Here is a 19,791-nt window from a genome sequence, read left to right as displayed (position 1 = left end):
GGGGATGGAGGGAAGACAATGAAGCAGAAGGGACTGAGCAAGTGCAGGGGCGGGGAAGAGGGATGGGGAAGGGGAGGGGAAGATGGATGGGGGAGGGACAGGGAAGAGGGATTGGGGGTGGGAGAAGAGAAGAGGGATTGGGGCAGGGGAGGGGCAGGGAAGAGGGATGGTGTGGGGAAGAGAAATAGGGATGGCGGTGCGGGGAAAAGGGATGGGGAGGGGAAGAGTGATTGGGGATGGGGAGGGGTTGGGGGAAGCACGGGAAAGAGGGATTGGAGATGGGAGAGGGGGCAGGGAAGAGGGATTGGAGATGGGGAAAGGGCGGGGAAGAGGGATTGAGGAGGGACGGGAAGAGGGATTGGGGTTGGGGGCGGAGAAGAGGAATGGGGATGGGGGAGGAGAATAGAGATGGGGGAGGGACGGGGAAGAGGAGTTGGGGGCGGTGAAGAGGGATGTGGATGGGGGTGGGGAAGGGGAAGAAGGATTGGGGATGGGGAGGAGTGTGGAAGAGGGATGGGAATGGGGAGGGGAATAGGGATGGGGAGGGACGGGGAAGAGGGGTTGGGGGCAGGGAAGGATTGGGGGAAAGGGATGGGGTGAAGATGGGGGAGGGGAGGAGGAATGGGGATGGGGGCTGGGAAGAGGGATGTGGGCGGGGAAGGGGAAGAAGGATAGGGGTTGGGGCAGGAAGAGGGATGGGGATGGGGATGGGAAGGGACAGGGAAGAGGGATGGGGATGGGGAGATGACAATGAGCAAATGCAGGATCGCAGATGAAGGGAGAGATTGAGAGATTATTGCTGGGGAAACTGTGTGAGGGATTGGAGATGGAGGCAGCGGCAGTGGGGAAGAGGGGTTGGGAATGGGGTGGGAAGAGGGATTGGGAATGAGGGCGGGGAACAGCAATGGGGGAGGGTAAGGGGGATGGGGAGGGACGGGAAAAAGGGGTTGGGGAGGGGAGGAGAAGGGATTGGGGATGGAGGATTGGGAGGGGAAGAGGGATGGGAATGGGGAGAAGACAATGAAGCTGAAGGGACTGAGCAAGTGCAGAATTGCAGATGAAGGGAGAGAGAGAGGGGCCAGACTAAGGGGAAACTGTGTGAGGGATTGGAGATGGAGGCGGTGGCAGTGGGGAAGAGGGATTGGGAATGGGGTGGGGAAGACTGATTGGTGATGAGGGATGGAGATGGGGAAGGGGCAGGGAAGACGGATGGGGGCAGGGAAGGGGATGAGAGATTGGCGATGGGGGAGGGGTAGGGGAATGGGGAGGGACGGGGAAGAGGGATTGGGGTTAGGGACGGGGAAGAGGTAAGGGGGAGACAAATAGGGATTGGGATGGGGAAGAGGGATTGGGGATCGGAGAGGGGGAGAGGAAGAGGGATTTGGGGTGGGGGAGGCAAAGAGGAATTGGGGATTGGGGTGGGGAAGAGGGATCGGGTTTGGGGCGGGGAAGAGGGATGGGGATGTGGAAGGGGCAGGGAAGTGTGATGGGGAAGGGGAGGGGAAGAGGGATTGGGGAAGGCGGAGGGGCGGGGAATTGGGATTTGGGGTGGGATTGGGGGTGGGGGAGGAGAATTGAGATTTTGGGTAGGATTGGGGTGGGGGTGGGGAAGAGGGATTGGGGAGGTGGCAGGGAAGAGGGATTGGGGGAGTGGAGGGGCGGGGAATTGGGAAATGGGGTGGAATTGGGGGTGGGGTGGGGAAGAGGGATGGGAGAGGGGCAAAGAATTGGGGGAGGGGGCGGGGAAGAGGGATTTGGGATGGAATTTGGCGTGGAGCGGGGAAGAGAGACAGGGATGTGTAAGGGGCAGGGAAGTGGGATGGGGAAGAGGGATTGGGGAAGGCGGAGGGGCGGGGAGTTCGGATTTGGGGTGGGATTGGGGGTGGGGGCGGGGAATTAGGATTTGGGGTGGGATTGGGGGTGGGGGAGAGGGATTGGGGAAGGGGGAGGGGCAGGGAGTTGGGATTTGGGGTGGGATTGGGGGTGGGGTATGGGGAGGGGAATTGGGATTGGGGTAGGATTGGGTGGGAAAGAGGGATTGGGGGAGGGGAGGGGAATTGGGATGGAATTTGGGGTGGGGGAGAGGGATGGGGGAGGGACAGGGAATTGGGACTTGGAGTGGGATTGGGGGAGGGGGCGGGGAACAGGGACTGGGGAAGGGGAGGGGTGGGGAATTGGGAAATGGGGTGGAATTGGGGGTGGGGCGGGGAAGAGGGATGGGGGAGGGACAGGGAATTGGGATGGGATTGTGGGAGGGGGCAGGGAAGAGAGATTATAGGTGTTGCAATGAAGGAACACAAGTTAAAATTAAGGTAAACATGGTAAGAGCAAGTGCTTTTTATTGTTACTGACCAGATTATTGAATCTCCGAAGAAGGTAATTGAGTAAAAAGGATTTTCCCATCCCCTCTTTGCCGATGATGGAAATCAGACAAACTGGCAGGTCTTTCACATCCTCTTTTAAGAAACAATGTTTCAAAACATCATCATTAATGGTTGTTGAGTTATTGTCAATGGCCAGCAGGCGCATGGATTCTCTGACTTGTAGTTTGCCTTCCATCTCCAGGAACACAGAGTCTTATCAGGACCTGTTGAGACAGAGAGAGAATGAAAATAACTCAAAACTTCACTATACAATTCCATAACAGAGGAAAGGATCTAACGCACTGTGACACCCGGTCCCAGAGGGGGAAAGGGCAGTGTATCTAACGCACTGTGACACCCGGTCCCAGAGGGGGAAAGGACAGTGTATATAACGCACTGTGACACCCGGTCCCAGAGGGGGAAAGGACAGTGTATCTAACGCACTGTGACACCCGGTCCCAGAGGGGGAAAGGACAGAGTATCTAACGCACTGTGACACCCGGTCCCAGAGGGGGAAAGGACAGTGTATCTAACGCACTGTGACACCCGGTCCCAGAGGGGGAAAGGACAGTGTATCTAACGCACTGTGACACCCGGTCCCAGTGGGGGAAAGGACAGTGTATCTAACGCACTGTGACACCCGGTCCCAGAGGGGGAAAGGACAGTGTATCTAACGCACTGTGACACCCGGTCCCAGAGGGGGAAAGGACAGTGTATCTAACGCACTGTGACACCCGGTCCCAGAGGGGGAAAGGACAGAGTATCTAACGCACTGTGACACCCGGTCCCAGAGGGGGAAAGGACAGTGTATCTAACGCACTGTGACACCCGGTCCCAGAGGGGGAAAGGACAGCGTATCTAACGCACTGTGACACCCGGTCCCAGAGGGGGAAAGGACAGTGTATCTAACGCACTGTGACACCCGGTCCCAGAGGGGGAAAGGACAGTGTATCTAACGCACTGTGACACCCGGTCCCAGAGGGGGAAAGGACAGTGTATCTAACGCACTGTGACACCTGGTCCCAGAGGGGGAAAGGACAGTGTATCTAACGCACTGTGACACCCGGTCCCAGAGGGGGAAAGGACAGCGTATCTAACGCACTGTGACACCCGGTCCCAGAGGGGGAAAGGACAGTGTATCTAACGCACTGTAACACCCAATCCCAGAGGGGAGCTGAAACCTTTTTGTGCTTTCCCTATTTTACATCTCTCTGTGACACGATGGCGAAAATTACTGTGTTTTGGTGATCCATGTGAACAGTCGTTCGGATTGTAAAAGCAGAGAGTGAGAAGGATTAGACCTGGAACCGAGGAGGGAGTGGGATCTTGAGGGGACCAATCATCCCCTTTTCATGGGCTGGTCCTGTTTTTCAGATGATCGTCTCTCGTCCTGTACTGTTTCCTCCCAGAATGGCCTGTGTCCCATTTTTAAAATTGATTGGGGAAACTTCCAGGAATGAACTCCCCACCTTGCGCCCAGCAGTGTATTGCTGATATTTCAGAACCCGCACTGTTCTCCCGCCATTGAACCTCTGGTGCTGTTGGAGGTCAGAAGCAGCCAAACCTGTGGCTTTGAATCCAGCTTTATTCCCTTTTTTTCATTTCATACTAGCTGATCAACCTGCCTGAGTCGGCAGGGACAGGCAGCACTGGAGTGAGGGCAGCGTTCAGGGTCTGGTACACTGTCACAGGTGCTGTCTTTCAGTTCATACATTAAACCCGAAGACTCTCTCTGCTTGTCACAGGTAAGATGTATCCCATGGAGAGGTAGAGAGAGATGGAGAGAGTGAAAGAGCATGAGACACAGAAAAGGGGAGCAGGAAATACAGAGAGTGAGATAGGGACATGTAGAGAGAGACACAGGGATAGAAAGAGACAGGGAGAGCTGGAGACAGAGGCACAGAGAAATAGAATAGGGGGCAGAGAGGGATGAGAGGAGAGAGAGAGCGACAAGGGGAGAGTTTGGGACAGAGGGAGTCACACACAGGGAGAGGGAAGAAGAGTGGGAAAAAGATAGAGAGAGAAATAGAGGTAGAGAGAGAGACAGATTCTTGGGCAGAGGGACAAAGAGAAAGTGAGAGAGTTTCAATAAGAGAGAGGCAAACATAGACACACAGCCAGGGAGAGAGAGAATAGCTGAGTGACGAAGGATAGGATATTGGAGTCTTTATTCTTTCCCAAGCCTTGGTTTACAGAGACATGTAATATATACTGTACACCTCCAAAGGAAACTCCTCCTGCAGTCGACTCCTGAGAACAGGTGAGTTTCCAATTCATACTCAGCACCTTAATCCAATGAGCACACAGTTTATATATAATTAACAAGGGGCAGTGAGAGAGGGACAGGGGAAGAGAGAGACAGACAGACAAATACAGAAAGAAAGACAGACACAGAGAGAGAGAGAGACAGAGAGAGAGAGAGACAGACAGAGAGACAGATAGACGGACACAGAGAGAGAGACAGACACAGAGAGAGAGAGAGAGAGAGACATACACAGAGAGAGAGACAGACACAGAGAGAGAGAGACACACAGTGAGAGAGAGCCAGACACAGAGAGAGAGAAAGAGACGGACAGAGAAAGAGAGAGAGACAGACACAGAGAGAGAGAGAGAGACAGACAGAGAGACAGATACAGAGAGACACACACAGAGAGAGACAGACAGACACAGAGAGAGGGACAGAGCGACAGAAATTGAAGAGAGAGTGAAATTTGCTCCTTTAAATCCCAATGTCTTTACCTGGCACACGATGACACTCAGGAAGCAGCAACTGGAAACAGCAAGTGTATCCTGAGCCGTCAGAGATGAGGCAGTAAGATGGTCCTGGACAGACCCAGCTGTGATCTCCTCTCACACCCTGCCCAAACTCTCACCAGGAGTGTGAACGGTTCAGCACCAAGCAAGACACTACAGTGCCAGTGGGAGGAAGCTGCGGTTTAGTAACTGAGCAGAGTTTTGCTCATTTATTTCACTTTCGAATGCTGAGAAATCACTCCGTGAACCTCAGTGTTTGAGAAAACACAGGAACTGGCCCTACTGCATTCTCAATCCAGATACTTGACTTAACGGCCAGGATTTTCCCCTTGGTGATTTGGGGGCGGGGCCAGCTCGCTGAGGTGAAAGTGACGCGGGATGACGTCAGGAGGAATCCCCGACGTCATCCCGGTCCCTTTAAATTTTTAGGAAAGCGGGCAGACAGCGAAATCAGCTGTCTGCCCGCCAACCTGTCAATGGCCAATTGAGGCCATTGACAAGCTAGTTAACATAATTAAAGACCTGCCCATCCAAGTTTAAGGCTGGCGGGCAGGCCAGGAGCCCCAGCAGGCTCCAGATTATTCATGAAACTTCATCCACTGGCGGGATGAAGTTTCAAGTCCAATTTTTAAAAATGTAATAAATTTTAATTGTTTATGATTAACATGTCCCATCTCGTGTGACATTGTCACATGAGGGGAACATGTTAATAATTTTACTATTGTTCTATTTTTAGAGTTTACTTACCTTTCACGAATCTCCCTGAGGCAGGACTTTGCCTCAGGGAGCAGTGCGCTCTTTTGCACACATGCGCAAAGAGCGCACTTTGACAGTTGGGGATTCCCTCCCTCCTGGAACAGGAAGCGCATAGTGGGGCCCACACGCCATCTGAGGGCAAAATTCTGCCCAACATGTCTGCTGATCATTGCTTATGGGACACACTTACCCAGACTGATAGGGTCCTGCTTAAAATACCCACCCCAATATGATCCTGTGTCCCTGTACTCACTCCTATAGATCCTGCGTCCTTATACTCATCCCTATAGGTTCCCTGCCCCTATTCCCATCCCTTTAAATTCCCATGTTTCCTCTATCCAACATCACTTAGAGAGCAGGTTTGACCCGGTGGGCCAGTGGGATTGAGACGGCACAGGCAGTTGATCGGATGGTCTCCATCTCAGCGACAAAGAAATCCATGAGCTCCTCACACTTATTGTTGGAGGTGAGGGTTGGGGAGACAGGGGAGAGGGGTTTATGAAGATGAGTGCAGTGGAGAGAAGGCAGCGTTATTTTTCCATTTCAGGTTGATTCTGGAGTTTTGCTATTCATTCGTTCATGGATGTGGGCGTCACTGGCGATTGGTGCTGAACATTGTGCAATGAATAACGAACATCCCCACTTCTGACCTTATGATGGAAGGAAGGTCATTGATGAAGCAGCTGAAGATGGTTGGGCCGAGGACACTACCCTGTGGAACTCTTGCGGTGATGTCCTACAGCTGAGATGACTGACCTCCAACAACCACAACCATCTTCCTTTGTGCTTGGTATGACTCCAACCAGCGGAGAGTTTTCCCCGATTCCCACTGACTCCAGTTTTGCTAGGGCTCCTTGATGCCACACTCATTCGAATGCAGCCTTGATGTAAAGGGCAGTCCCTCTCACCTCAGTCATTCTGCTCTTCTGTCCATGTTTCAACCAAGGCTGTAATGAGGTCAGAAGCTGAGTGACCCTGGTGGAACTCAAACTGGGCGTCAGTGAGCAGGTTATTGCTAAGCAAATGCCGCTTGATAGCACCGTTGATGACCCCTTCCATCACTTTACTGGTGGTGGAGAGTAGACTGATAGGGCGCTATTTGGCCAGGTTGGGTTTGTCCTGCTTTTTGTGTACAGGACATACCTGGGCAATTTTCCACTCTGCTGGGTAGATGCCAGTGTTGTAGCTGTACTGGAACAGCTTGGCTAAGGGCGCAGCAAGTTCTGCAGTACAAGTCTTCAGTACTATTACTGGAATATTGTCAGGACCCACAGCCTTTGCAGTATTTAGTACCTTCCACCATTTCTTGACACGAAGTGAATCAAATTGGCTGAAGACTGGCATCTGTGATGCTGGGGGCCTCCAGAGGAGGCCAAGATGCATCATCCACTCAGCATTTCTGGCTGAAGATTCTTATCATTTCCACTGATGTGCTAGGCAACTGCATCATTGAGGCTGGGGACATTTGTGGAGCCTCTTCCTCCAGTGTATGTGGCAGGACTACAGAGCCTGGATCTGATCCATTGGTTGTGGGATCGTTTAGCTCTGTCTATCCATGCTGCTAACACTGTTTGGCACACAATTGGTCCTTTGTTGTAGCTTCACCAGGTTGAGACCTCATTTCTGGTATGCCTGATGCTACTCCTGGCATGCACTCCTGCACTCCTCATTGAACCAAGGTCGGTCCCATGGCTTGATGGTAATGGTAGAGTGGGGGATATGCAAGGCCATGAGGTTAGACCATAAGACATAGGAGCAGAAATTAGACCATTCGGCCCATCGAGTCTGCTCCGCCTTTCAATCATGGCTGATAAGTTTCTCAACCCCACTCTCCCGCCTTCTCCCCGTAACCTTTGATCCCTTTACCAATCAAGAATCTATCTATCTCGGTCTTAAATACACTCAATGACCTGGCCTCCACAGCCTTCTGTGGCAATGAATTCCATAGATTCACCACTCTCTGGCTAAAGAAGTTTCTCCTCATCTCTGTTCCAAAAGGTCTTCCCTTTACTCTGAGGCTGTGCCCTCGGGTCCTAGTCTCTCCTACTAATGGAAACATCTTCCCCATGTCCACTCTATCCAGGCCTTTCAGTATTCTGTAAGTTTCAATAAGATTCCCCCCTCATCCTTCTAAACTCCATCGAGTTTGGACCCAGAGTCCTCAAACGTTCCTCATATGTTAAGCCTTTCACTCCTGGGATCATTCTTGTGAACCTCCTCTGGACCCTCTCCAGGGCCAGCACATCCTTCCTGAGATACGGGGCCCAAAATTGCTCACAATATTTTAAATGTGGTCTGACCAGAGCTTTATAAAGCCTCAGCAGCACATCCCTGCTTTTATATTCTAGCCCTCTCAAAATAAATGCCAACATTGCATTTGCCTTCCTAACTACCGACTCAACCTGCAAGTTAACCTTAAGAGAATCCTGGACTAGGACTCCCAAGTTCCTTTGCACTCCAGATTTCTGAATTCTCTCCCCATTTTGAAAATAGTCTATGCCTCTATTCTTCCTACCAAAGTGCATGACCTCACACTTCCCAATGTTGTATTCCATCTGCCACTTCTTTGCCCATTCTCCTAACCTGTCTAAATCCTTCTGCAGCCTCCCCACCTCCTCAATACTACCTGTCTCTCCACCTATCTTTGTATCATCTGCAAACTAAGCCAGAATGCCCTCAGTTCCTTCATTTAGATCATTAATGTTTAAAGTGAAAAGTTGTGGTCCCAACACTGACCCTTGCGGAACTCCACTAGTCACCGGCCGCCATCCTGAGAAGGACCCCCTTATCCCCACTCTCTGCCTCCTGCCAGACAGCCAATCTTCTATCCATGTTAGTACCTTGCCTCGAACACCATGGGCTCTTATCTTACTGAGCAGCCTCCTGTGCGGCACCTTGTCAAAGGCCTTCTGGAAGTCCAAGTAGATGACATCCATTGGTTCTCCTTTGTCTAACCTACTCGTTACCTCTTCAAAGAATTCTAACAGATTTGTCAGGCATGACCTCCCCTTGATGAAACCATGCTGACTTTGCTCTATTTTACCATGCACTTCCAAGTATTCTGAAATCTCATCCTTAATAATGGACTCTAAAATCTTACCAACGACTGAGGTCAGGCTAATTGACCTGTAATTTCCCGTCTTTTGCCTCACTCCCTTCTTAAACAGGGGGGGTTACATTAGCAATTTTCCAGTCCTCTGGGAGCCTCCCTGACTCCAGTGATTCCTGAAAGATCACCACTAACGCCTCCACTATGTCTTCAGCTATCTCCTTCAGAACTCTGGGGTGTAATCCATCTGGTCCAGGTGATTTATCCACCTTCAGACCTTTCAGTTTTCCTTGGTAATGGCCACCATACTCACCTCTGCACCCCGACTCTCTTGAATTTTGGGAATGTTACTCGTGTCTTCCACCGTGAAGACTGACGCAAAGTACCTATTCAGTTCCTCCGCCATTTCTTTGTTCCCCATTATTACTTCTCCAGTGTCATTTTCCAGTGGCCCAATGTCCAGTTTTGCCTCTCTCTTACCCTTTATATATCTAAAAAAACTCTTGCAATCTTCTTTTATATTACTGGCTAGTTTACCCTCATATTTAATCTTCTCCCTCCTTATTTAATTTTTAGTTGTCCTCAGTTGGTCTTTGTAGGCTTCCCAATCCCCTGGTTTCCCACTGCTCTTCGCCGCATTGTATGCTTTCTCTTTAGCTTTTATGCTGTTCCTGACTTCCCTTGTCAGCCATGGTTGCCTCGTCGTCCCTTTAGTATGCTTCTTCTTCCTAGGGATGAATTTTTGCTGTGTCTCCCAAATCACTCCCAAGAACTCCTGCCATTGCTGTTCCACTGTCTTTCCTGCTAGGCTCATCTCCCAGTCAATTCTGGCTAGCTCCTCCCTCATGCCTCTGTAGTTACCTTTATTCAACTGTAATACCGTTACATCTGATTCCAGCTTTTTCCTCTCAAATTGCAGGGTAAATTCTATCATATTATGGTCACTTCCTCCTAAGGGTTCCTTCACCTTAAGCTCCCTTATCAAATTTGCCTCATTACACATCACTAAATCTAGAATTGCCTGTTCCCTAGTGGGCTCCAGATTGTGTTCGAGGACACTTCTGCTGCTGCTGATGGTCCACAGCATCTCATGGATGCCCAGTCTTGAGTTGCTACAATCTGTTCAAAATCTATCCCATTTAGCACGTTGGTGGTTCCACACAACATGATGGAGGGTATCCTCAGTATAAAGATGGGTCTCCATCTCCACAAGGACTATGCAGTGGTGACTCCTACCAATAGTCATGGACAGATGCATCTGCGGCAGGCAGGTTGGTGAGGATGAGATCAAGTATGTTTTTCCCTCTTGTTGGTTCCCTCACCACCTTCTGCAGACCCCGTCTAGCAGCTATGTCCTTTAAGGACTTGGCCAGCTCGGCCAGTAGTGGTGCTACCGAGCCACTCCTGGTGATGGACATTGAAGTCCCCCAGCCAGAGTACATTCTGCACCCTTGTCACCCTCAGTGCTTCTTTCAAGTGGTGTTCAACATTGAACGCTGATTTGCCAGCTGAAGGGGGAGTGGGGGTGGCGGTGTGGGGTATGAAATGTGGTAATCAGCAGGAGGTTAACTTTTCCATGTTTGACCTGATGCCATGAAACTTCAAGGTGGTCCGGAATCGATGTTGAGGACTCCCGGGAAACTCCTTCCCGACTGTGCCACCACTTCTGCTGGGTCTGTCCTGCCGGTTGGTCAGGAAATACCCAGGGATGATGATGTCTGGGACATTGTCTTCTAAGGTGTGATTCCCTGAGTATAACTATGTCAGGCTGTTGCTTGACTAGTCTGTGGAATAGTGAGCTGTTTTAGCAGACCAGAGCACAACCTAATGGTGCTTTATGTGGTGCAGCCAGATCTGGTGATGGATGGTTGAACCAACTGTCCGCCATATCTGTTCAAGTCTGCGAACCTCGGGCTTAAGAGACCAGAGATGAGAGCCGTACCAGGACGATGGTCAGGGTTAGAGAGAGAGAGGGAGTCATTGTTTAAATGGCGACTATGGGATGAAAGATGGAGGTGAGGGTATGGTTGAGCAAATCAGTAGTTGTAGAAATGTCATGGTGAATGGAGAGACAAAGGCTAGAGAATTAAGATCTGTAAGTGAACTGCAAGGTAGATTTTCCAGGGGTGACAGTTGGAGGGTCATCCACAACTTTCTTCTCTCATAATAACATAAGAATTGGGGGCAGGAGTAGGCCATTCAGCCCCTTGAGCCTGCTCCATATTCAATAAGGTCATGGCTGATCTGACTGTGGCCTTAACTCCACTTTCCTGTCTGCAACCTCCCCCCCCGCCATAACCCTCGCCTCCCCTGTCAATCAGAAATCTGCCTGACTCAGCCTTGAACATATTCAATGACCTGGCCTCCACTGCTGTCTGGGAGAGAGAATTCCACAGACTGACGACCCTCTGAGAGAAGAAATTCCTCGTCTTCTCTGTATTAAATGGGAGACCTCGTTTTCTGAAACTTGACTATTGCTGAAAAAAAGAGGCATGCTATCAAAGCTTTTCGTCTTGCACTCTTCAGTACAGCTCGCAAGAAATAACAACTGTAAGTGGAACAACAATTTATACTGCTTGAGAAGACAGTTCTGTTTGGTTGGCAAATGGACTCTGATTGGTAGAGGCGTTGCCATGGAGAAGGCAGCAGGAAACAGTTACTGCCAAGCTTTGCTTCAAATTCAAACCAGGAAGCACAACTCTGACTGGTCAAGGCATCGCCATGAAGAATGAACCAGGGAATGGCTGTCCCCAAAACTTTTGTTTCATGGAAAAATGGGCAGTGTGTGGACATGCTCCTTCTATCTGCAAAGGACAGGGCCCGTTTGTGAATATACATGGCTTCTGGCATGCACAAATGAGCCACACTGCGAGCTCAACTGACAATCTTCAGTTGGTTTTCAGTGTAATTCTTAGCACGTCTTTTTGGCCTCCTGTTAGTGGAGAATAGCACTTGTGTTGCTACTGCTTATTAACAGCGTGAAACAGCTAGCTTCACCTCTTGCTCAATTTTTCGAGCCAGCTTACCCTCCCTGGGTAATCTGAGGTAGACTGGGAACTTTTCAGGACCAAAGGTCATGGCCTTAGGTCCATTCATGAGTTTGCATGATATATAGCGAGCAATGGTCTGATCAGAAACAGAAATACCTGGAAAAACACCAGCAGGTCTGGCAGCATCGGCAGAGAAGAACAAAGTTGACGTTTCGAGCCCTCACGACCCTTCAACAGAAGTAAAAATAAGAGAGGGGTGAAATATAAGCTGGTTTAAGGTAGGGGGGTGGGGGGAGAGAAGTGGGGGGGGGGGGTGGTGGTTGTACGGACAAGCAAGCAGTGATAGGAGCAGATAATCAAAAGATGTCACAGACAAGAGAACAAAGAGGTGTTGAAGGTATTTCTGTTTCTGTTTTTGTTTTGGATTTCCAGCATCCGCAGTTTTTTGTTTTTATCTTTTGTTTTTATTTTTGTTTTTATAATTTTATTAATGATCTGATCAGAGTAGCCATTATCCCACAGGATGGCTTTGATGTGCCTTATTTCGGCATCAAGCTTACATGATGAGCAAATGGTTTGGGCCATATTTACGAGGTTGCTGATAAGGAATCCCAATGCGTATATTGAAGAGTGAAGGTAAGCTTGTGGCACACAGTAGTACAGAACTACCACGTTGAGAAATTGGAGCTCATTTGACAGTTCCATATCAAAAGTGAATTTGAACGCAGGATGGAGACCATTAAGGTTTGTAAGGAAGTTCTTACATGCAGCTGCAGATTCAAATGTAGCATATGTATCATCTACATATCAGAAATATGCATGGGGTAGAAGGTTAGGTATCATTCCATTGAAGGTGAATTTCTCATGGAAGCCCACAAAGATGTTTGCGAGGGCTGAGCCTTGAGGGGATCCGACACCATCTATTTGGACATACATGGTGTCGTTAAAACTGAACTCAGCTATACGAGAGTGAATACTGATTCAGACATTGGCCCTGCATCCAGCTCGCCATGATATAGTGACACAGTGCAAAGGTCTATGGCTTCCTTGATCGGTACATTGGTGAATAGACTATTAATGTCAAATGAGCACATGGACATGGCATTGCTATTAATATACAAGTCCTGTATGGTCTTCACAAAGGTGGAGGAATCCTTCACCCCGTATGTGGAAAACTTACTCAGAACTCGCCCAACCATTTGGCCAATTCATGTTTTGTAGAAACAAAAACAGAAAATGCTGGAAAAACACAGCAGGTGTAACAGCATCTGTGGAGAGAAAGACAGAGTTAACGTTTCGAATCCGTACGACTCTTCTTCAGAGCTCTTTTGTTTCAGATTTCCAGCATCTGTAGTATTTTGTTTCAGATTTCCAGCATCCGCAGTACTTTGCTTTTATCTTCATGTTATGCAGACCCAGTCATAGATAAGATGGGGCATAAAGGGACATCTGTGTGTCTTGGACAGCCCATACATAAACGGACACATTGAACCGTAAGGACGAATCCTATCATATATACCATCTGGCAGCTGGACTATTACACAAGTCCAACAAGCGTTTTTGTAATTTGCTTTCGAGCAGGGCTGTCCATGTGTTCTTCAGACATTGCTAGCCTATTCACCAATGTACCCCTCAAGGAAGCCATAGACATTTGCACCGTGTCGCTCTTTGAGGGCAATCCAGACACTCCGCCAATGTCTGAATCTGTACCTGCATGCGGACATTTTATGATTCATGTAGAAGGACAGCCAGATCTCTCCGTACTGCAGCATTCTGCAATCGCTTTCCATTTAAATATTGTTCTAGTTTTCTATTCTTCCTGTCAATGTGATCAACCTCACATTTTCCCACATTATACAGTATCTGCCATTTTTTCCCACTCCATTAACCTATCTATTTCGCTTTACAGAATCTTTGTAACCTCCTCACAACTTGCTTTCCTACCTATATTGATTTTGTCATTACCTCTGTGGAGGCCAATAAAGAACCTTTAAAGAGAAATGTCTGAAAGAATAACACGTCCAGCTTTCAAATTTTAAAATTTTACAGTAACACTGACTACAAATACTATTGACAATACAATATTTCTTTTGTAGGCAACTGATACTTTAAACTATAGAAATAAGTGGTCCCTTTTTACTTAATGCGCATCACACTCTCTACAGAACTACAATCCTTTTCATAAAGAGTTCACAGTTGCTCCCAGCTTCCAAAGGATTGCTTCCTTTTCACGTTCCCAGCCGAGTAACTTCTAATCCCGCAACTATCTCTCCATGTGCGGGTTACACTGTAGATTTCTTCCTCCAGCTTCAAGTTAGGCAAATCCTCCAGCCTCCTTTAACTCCTCACAAACTCGGTCTTCATTCTGAGTGCAAGCTCCCATCCACATTTTGTTTGATGAACAATAGAGTCAGCTCTTTCTCTGCTTATGGTGCAAGCCTGGCTGATTCGATCTTTTGCTCTCTCTACCTGTCAGATGGCTGCATAAGACTAGCCAAGACAAAACTGCAACTGCTGCCTGTCTGTGATATCCCTGAGTTTATTGGAAAGCTTGCAACCCAATCTCAAAATGGCTTCCTCTACCCTCTTCCCCATGGCAACAGGAAACACATTAACTTTGTATCTAAGTAGAAATGCTAATTAGTTACCCTTGATCCCAACTTCGTCTCATATGAGAAGTAAAGGGATAGTTTACAGGAAAACTGTTTACAACTTAATATCTAAAGCACCCTTCTGGGGCATTGGGAGACTCAGGACGGGATTTTCCAGCCCCGCCCACCGCCGGGATCATTCGGGCCGCTGCATCCCTCGCAGCGGATGCCTCCATGGCGGGGCTGGGAAATCCCAGCCTCAGAATCTACTCATTATAGATTTGTCCCTGAACGTAAATACCTTGCACCTCCCTCTCAATAGAGCAATTGAATCTTCCTCACAGCTCTGACAATACAACTACCCAGGTTTTACTCTCAGGCAGACTCCAGACTGGTCACACGGCCCATTTCATCTATCCTATCGCCAAAGCTACAGTCCCCAAATGTAGTAATCTTATAAACCAAAAGATACAGTCCTGAAACCTCATAATCTTACAAACCTCACCATTGTAACAGTATCAGAAAGTTGGTTACAACACATTAAGGCCAGGATTTTCCCGTCGGCGAGCGGGGGACAGGGCCCACTTGCCGACACGTAAAATGACACACGGTGACATCGGGCGGAACTCCTGACGTCACCACGTCCCATTTGAATTTCAGGTAGGCGGGGGCTCAGCTGAATCAGCTGTGCGTCAACTGACCTGTCAATGGCCAATTGATGCCATTGACAGAGTCATTAAAGTAATTAATGGACCTGCCTGTCCAACCTTAGAGAAAGCATGAAACTTTATCCACGGGCGGGATGGGGTTTCTCGTAGGTCTTTAAAAATTTAATTAAAGTTTTTTTTAAAAGTGATGGATATGTCCCAACTCACGTGACAGGGGCAGGTTGAGCAAGTGATAAAAAAGACATGTGGGATTCTGGGCTTTATTAATAGAGGCATAGAGTATGTGTTTTTAATCACTTGCTTAACCTGCCCTGCCACATTTTTGTGTAAAAATGGATGAAAGGTTGGCTCGCTAATGGAAAACAGAGTCAGGGTAAATGGGCCATTTTTGGATTCATAAAGCGTAACTATTAGAGTGCCACAGGGATCAGTGCTGGTTATGTTAAACCCTTCATTAAACACTAGTTCAGCCTCAGCTGGAGTATTGTGTCCAGTTCTGGGCTCCGCACTTTAGGAAGGATGTGAGGGAATTGGAGAGAGAGAGAGTGCAGAAAAGATTCACGAGAATGGTTCCAGGGACGAGGAACTTCAGTTCCATGGATAGATTGGAGAAGTTGGGACTGTTCTCCTCGGAGAAGAGAAGGTCGAGAGGAGATTTGATAGAGGTGATCGAAATCATGAGGGGGTCTGGGACAGAGTGGATGAGGAGAAACTGTTCCCATTGGGGGAAGGATCGAGAACCAGAGAGACACAGATTGAAGGCGATCGGTAAAAGGAGCGATGGAAACACGAGGAGAAACTTCTTCACGCAGTGAGGGGTTAGGATCTGGAACACACTGCCTGAGAGTGTGGGGGAGGGAGGGTCAATCGAGGGGTTAGGATCTGGAACGCGCTGCCTGAGAGTGTGGGGGAGGGAGGGTCAATCGAGAGGTTAGGGTCTGGAACACGCTGAGAATGTGGGGGAGGGAGGGTCAATCGAGGGGTTAGGATCTGGAACGTGCTGCCTGACAGTGTGGGGGAGGGAGGGTCAATCGAGGGGTTAGGATCTGGAACGCGCTGAGAGTGTGGGGGAGGGAGGGTCAATCGAGGCGTTCGAGAGGGAATGCAATTATTATCGGAAAAGGAGGAATGTGCAGGGCTATGAGGAAAGAGTTGTGGAGTGCGAGGATTTCAATTTTTCTATCAAAGAGCCCGCATAGACATGACAGGCCGAATGGCCTCTGTCTGTGCTATAACAGTCCTCTGAGTGTCAAAAAGCTGAAAAGGGTGCAGCCTCCCACATCCTTTGAGCTCTCAAAACATCAACACCAGAACCTCAAACTTAACAAGCAATCCAAACTTTCCCCAAAGTTTGGATTTTGTTCAGGATGGAGGGGTCGTTGGCTGGGGGTGGGGAGGCTGAACTTGGTGATAAGTCACATTGTCACAACTGTGAAAAGAAGATTAAACAAGCAGCCCTCCTGCCCCCAAGCACTTCCCATGCCACCTCATGTTCCCCATATGGCCCCAACGGCCCTCATATACCCCATGCCAACCTATGCTCTCTGCCAACACCCCCATGGCCCTTTACAGCCCATATGCCAACTTTGTGCTGCCCACCACCCTTTGCCCTTACACACTCCAAGCCAATTCACCTATGTTGAGATTCAATAAAGTTCTTAAGTATCTATTGATGAATTCAGTATTTAGCAAAAAAAAATCCCTCATTGATAAAAACGCATTCATTATATTTAACTTCCCTCATCCCTTATATAAACAAATACTTGTATTCATAGACTCACTTCAAAGACTGTATAAGTATTTGGAGCTGTCAACCAAACTGTGAATGAGCAGGCACCCCACTGTGATAATGATAGGTTGTGAAATTTGTCATGCAGCACTAACGCTGTAAGGATAGCCCTCAGACTTAATTCAACAAACAAAAGTGAAATAGCAGGCACTGATTTTTTTTAAAAACACATAATATGGTATTTATTTTCAAAATGTAAAGGGCACGAGAGTTAAATGCCTTAACAGCTTCACAGCTCCCTTAGACAATTCCAAAGAGTTGGACAGTTCCACTGAGCTTATCCACTTTTTATGCACATTCATGTCTACTTAACAATCCCAAAGGACACCATCCCTCTCCCAAAGGGTATCTTATCTCTCTCAAAGGGCTCCTTACCTCTCCCAGAGGGTACCTTACCTCTCTGAAGGGGTACCATCCCTCTCCCAAAGGGTATCTTACTGCTCCCTAAGGACACCTTCCCTCTCTTAAGGAACACATTCCCTCTCCCAAAGGGCACCTTATCTCTCTGAAAGGGTACCTTACCTCTCCCAAACGGCAACTTACCTCTCCCAAAGATGTCCTGAGGCCATATCCAAAAGGGTGCGTTACCTCTCTCAAAAGGCACTTTACCTCTCCCAAAGGTAGACCAGGGCCATATCCAAAACGGTGCCTTAACTCTCCAAATAGGTACCCTACCCCTCCAAAGAACTCCAATGAGTTTAGACGTTTACCAGCAGGTCTAAAGTGAACAAGTCATGTTCTGGACATCCCACAAGTGAAAATCAGGCCTGACTGAGGGCAGCTACACCTTAATGTGTGCAGTTGCCTCCCTGAAGCACGGATGTGCAAAATACAACCCGCCCCCCCTGGACAAAGTGGATCCAGTGTCAGCTGGGGAATAATTAGGAGACAGTGACCATTGTATCATAAGGTTTAGGTTGGCTCTGGAAGAGGACAAGGAGCAATCCAGAGTAACAATAATTAACTGGGGGAAAGGCAATTTCAATAGGGTAAAAATGGATCTGGCCTAAATAAATTGGAACGAAAGATTGCCAAGCGAAACTGTAACTGAACAATGGGCTGCCTTTAAAGAAGAGGTAATTCAGACACAGATAAGGTATATTCCCACAAAGATGTAAAGCAGGGAAACAAATCCAGAGCTCCCTGGATGGTGAAAGTGATAGAGGTTAAGATGAAACAGCAAAAGCGTTCTTATGACAGATGTCACGTGGTTAATACAATAGAGAAGCAGGGTGAATATTGAAGGTTCAGCAAATAAGAGAATTAAAGAGAGAGTATAAGAAGAGACTGGCAGCTAACAGTAAAGGGAATCCCAAAAGTCATCTATATAAATAGTAAAAAGGTGGTGAAAGGACTGGGACAAATTAAGCACGGAGGCTGAGATGTTAAATGAATACTTTGCCCCTGTCTTTACCAAGGAAGAAGATGCCCAAGTCATGGTTGAGACATTTAATGGGGGAAAAATTGGGCTGGATTTTTGCATTTCGGAATAGAATTGGGGAATTTCCCTACGTCAAATCCTGCCTCCTACCCAGCAGTGAAGGCCAGCGTGACTTTCATCAGATAGAAGCAGGCCGATGCAGGATTGATCAGGTTCAAAGGTCTGCCTCCATTTGAAACAAAAACAGAATTACCTGGAAAAACTCAGCAGGTCTGGCAGCATGGGTGGAGAAGTAAAGAGTTGACGTTTCGAGTCCACACGACCCTTCAACAGAACAGGGCTTTGCCCAGTTCATCATTGCTATCAGCGATTCCTCCATATAACATTATTCCTGCAGATCAGTGTGAAACCACCCCCCCCCCCCCCAAACTTCCTTCACATACTCTCTCCTCACCCCATTCACCCTCTCACCCCTCCTCCAAGCCCTACTTACCCCTTCACCTTACCAAACGCCCTCACCCCATTATCCTCAGCCCCACTACTCACATCACTCTCCCCTTATCTCCCTCACCCACCGACATTCTCACTCAGTATCCACATTATGATCAGAACTCGCAAGGCACATAACAACGTTTGGATGTTGTGCAAAGGCTTATAAAGCTGTTAAATTAAATACTCCATCACTTCAAGTCACCACTTCGGAAGCTCATAAATCTGTCAAAATAAACAAAAAAATACTTTCCACGGGGCAGCGGTGATAACAAACCCTGGATTTCAAAATCCATTCGTCCTTTTGAAGGCAAGCAAAAGCTCAATGATTTGGAAAAGCTTTCAAGCAGCCAGCAGATGGCTAGGCTGCACTTCAAAGGGGAAGATGAAAGCAATGGGGGCGTTTGATACAGTCAGCTCTGGATCTCACATTGGCATGGCCTTTCAATGCGGGATGATGCAGAGTAGCACTTTATCCAGTGGTTAATTTCTAACGCATCCACTTTCACCGTGCTTCTCTTTCTCTTGACGGCTTGTCAGTTGTCAGAAGTGCCAGCCTGGCAAAGCACATTATTTAGTAGTCGCACCGTCTTCAATCACACCACTGCCTCCACCCAGTTTTCTAAACGTAAGTACGATGCAGGCCACAGCGTTTCAGCCTGACAGGAGGGGTAGGCAACAGTTTTTTTTTTTTACTGACCTTTGATGCGCATCCCACCTCCAAACCGTGGCTCACACATGGTACACGACATCTCTCCCCTGCAGTAATTTGCGTTGCTTACCCAAAACACAGGGACCAACACAAAGGACTCTCCCTCTCTCCCTCCCTGTCTCGCTCTCGCTCCCTCTGTTTCTGTCTCTCTCTCTCTCTCTCTCTCTGTCTCTCTCTCTCTCTGTCTCTCTCTCTCTCTCTCTCTGTCTCTCTCTCTGTCTCTCTCTCTCTCTCTGTCTCTCTCTCTCT

At 48.4% G+C, this 19,791-nt stretch overlaps 1 protein-coding gene across 2 annotated transcripts in view; it reads right to left on the bottom strand.

Annotated features, from left to right (window-relative positions):
• The window catches only part of LOC144674638 (atlastin-1-like), a 38,386-nt gene extending 33,145 nt beyond the window's left edge, over positions 1-5,241 (bottom strand). For both annotated transcript variants that reach the window (XM_078535901.1, XM_078535902.1), the window contains exons 1-2: positions 5,103-5,241; positions 2,353-2,587 (exon numbers count right to left, since the gene is read on the bottom strand). In XM_078535901.1, the coding sequence (XP_078392027.1) occupies positions 2,353-2,559 (207 nt within the window). In that variant the 5' untranslated portion in view covers positions 2,560-2,587; positions 5,103-5,241. The remainder of the gene's footprint in view (positions 1-2,352; positions 2,588-5,102) is intronic.
• Between the last annotated feature and the right edge of the window lie 14,550 nt (positions 5,242-19,791).

Source organism: Cetorhinus maximus, unplaced genomic scaffold (assembly GCF_964194155.1).
Source record: "Cetorhinus maximus unplaced genomic scaffold, sCetMax3.hap1.1 HAP1_SCAFFOLD_737, whole genome shotgun sequence".
Lineage (NCBI taxonomy): Eukaryota > Metazoa > Chordata > Chondrichthyes > Lamniformes > Cetorhinidae > Cetorhinus > Cetorhinus maximus.
The sequence above is the reverse complement of the archived record's forward strand: the minus strand, read 5'-3'. Positions and strand labels throughout refer to the sequence as shown.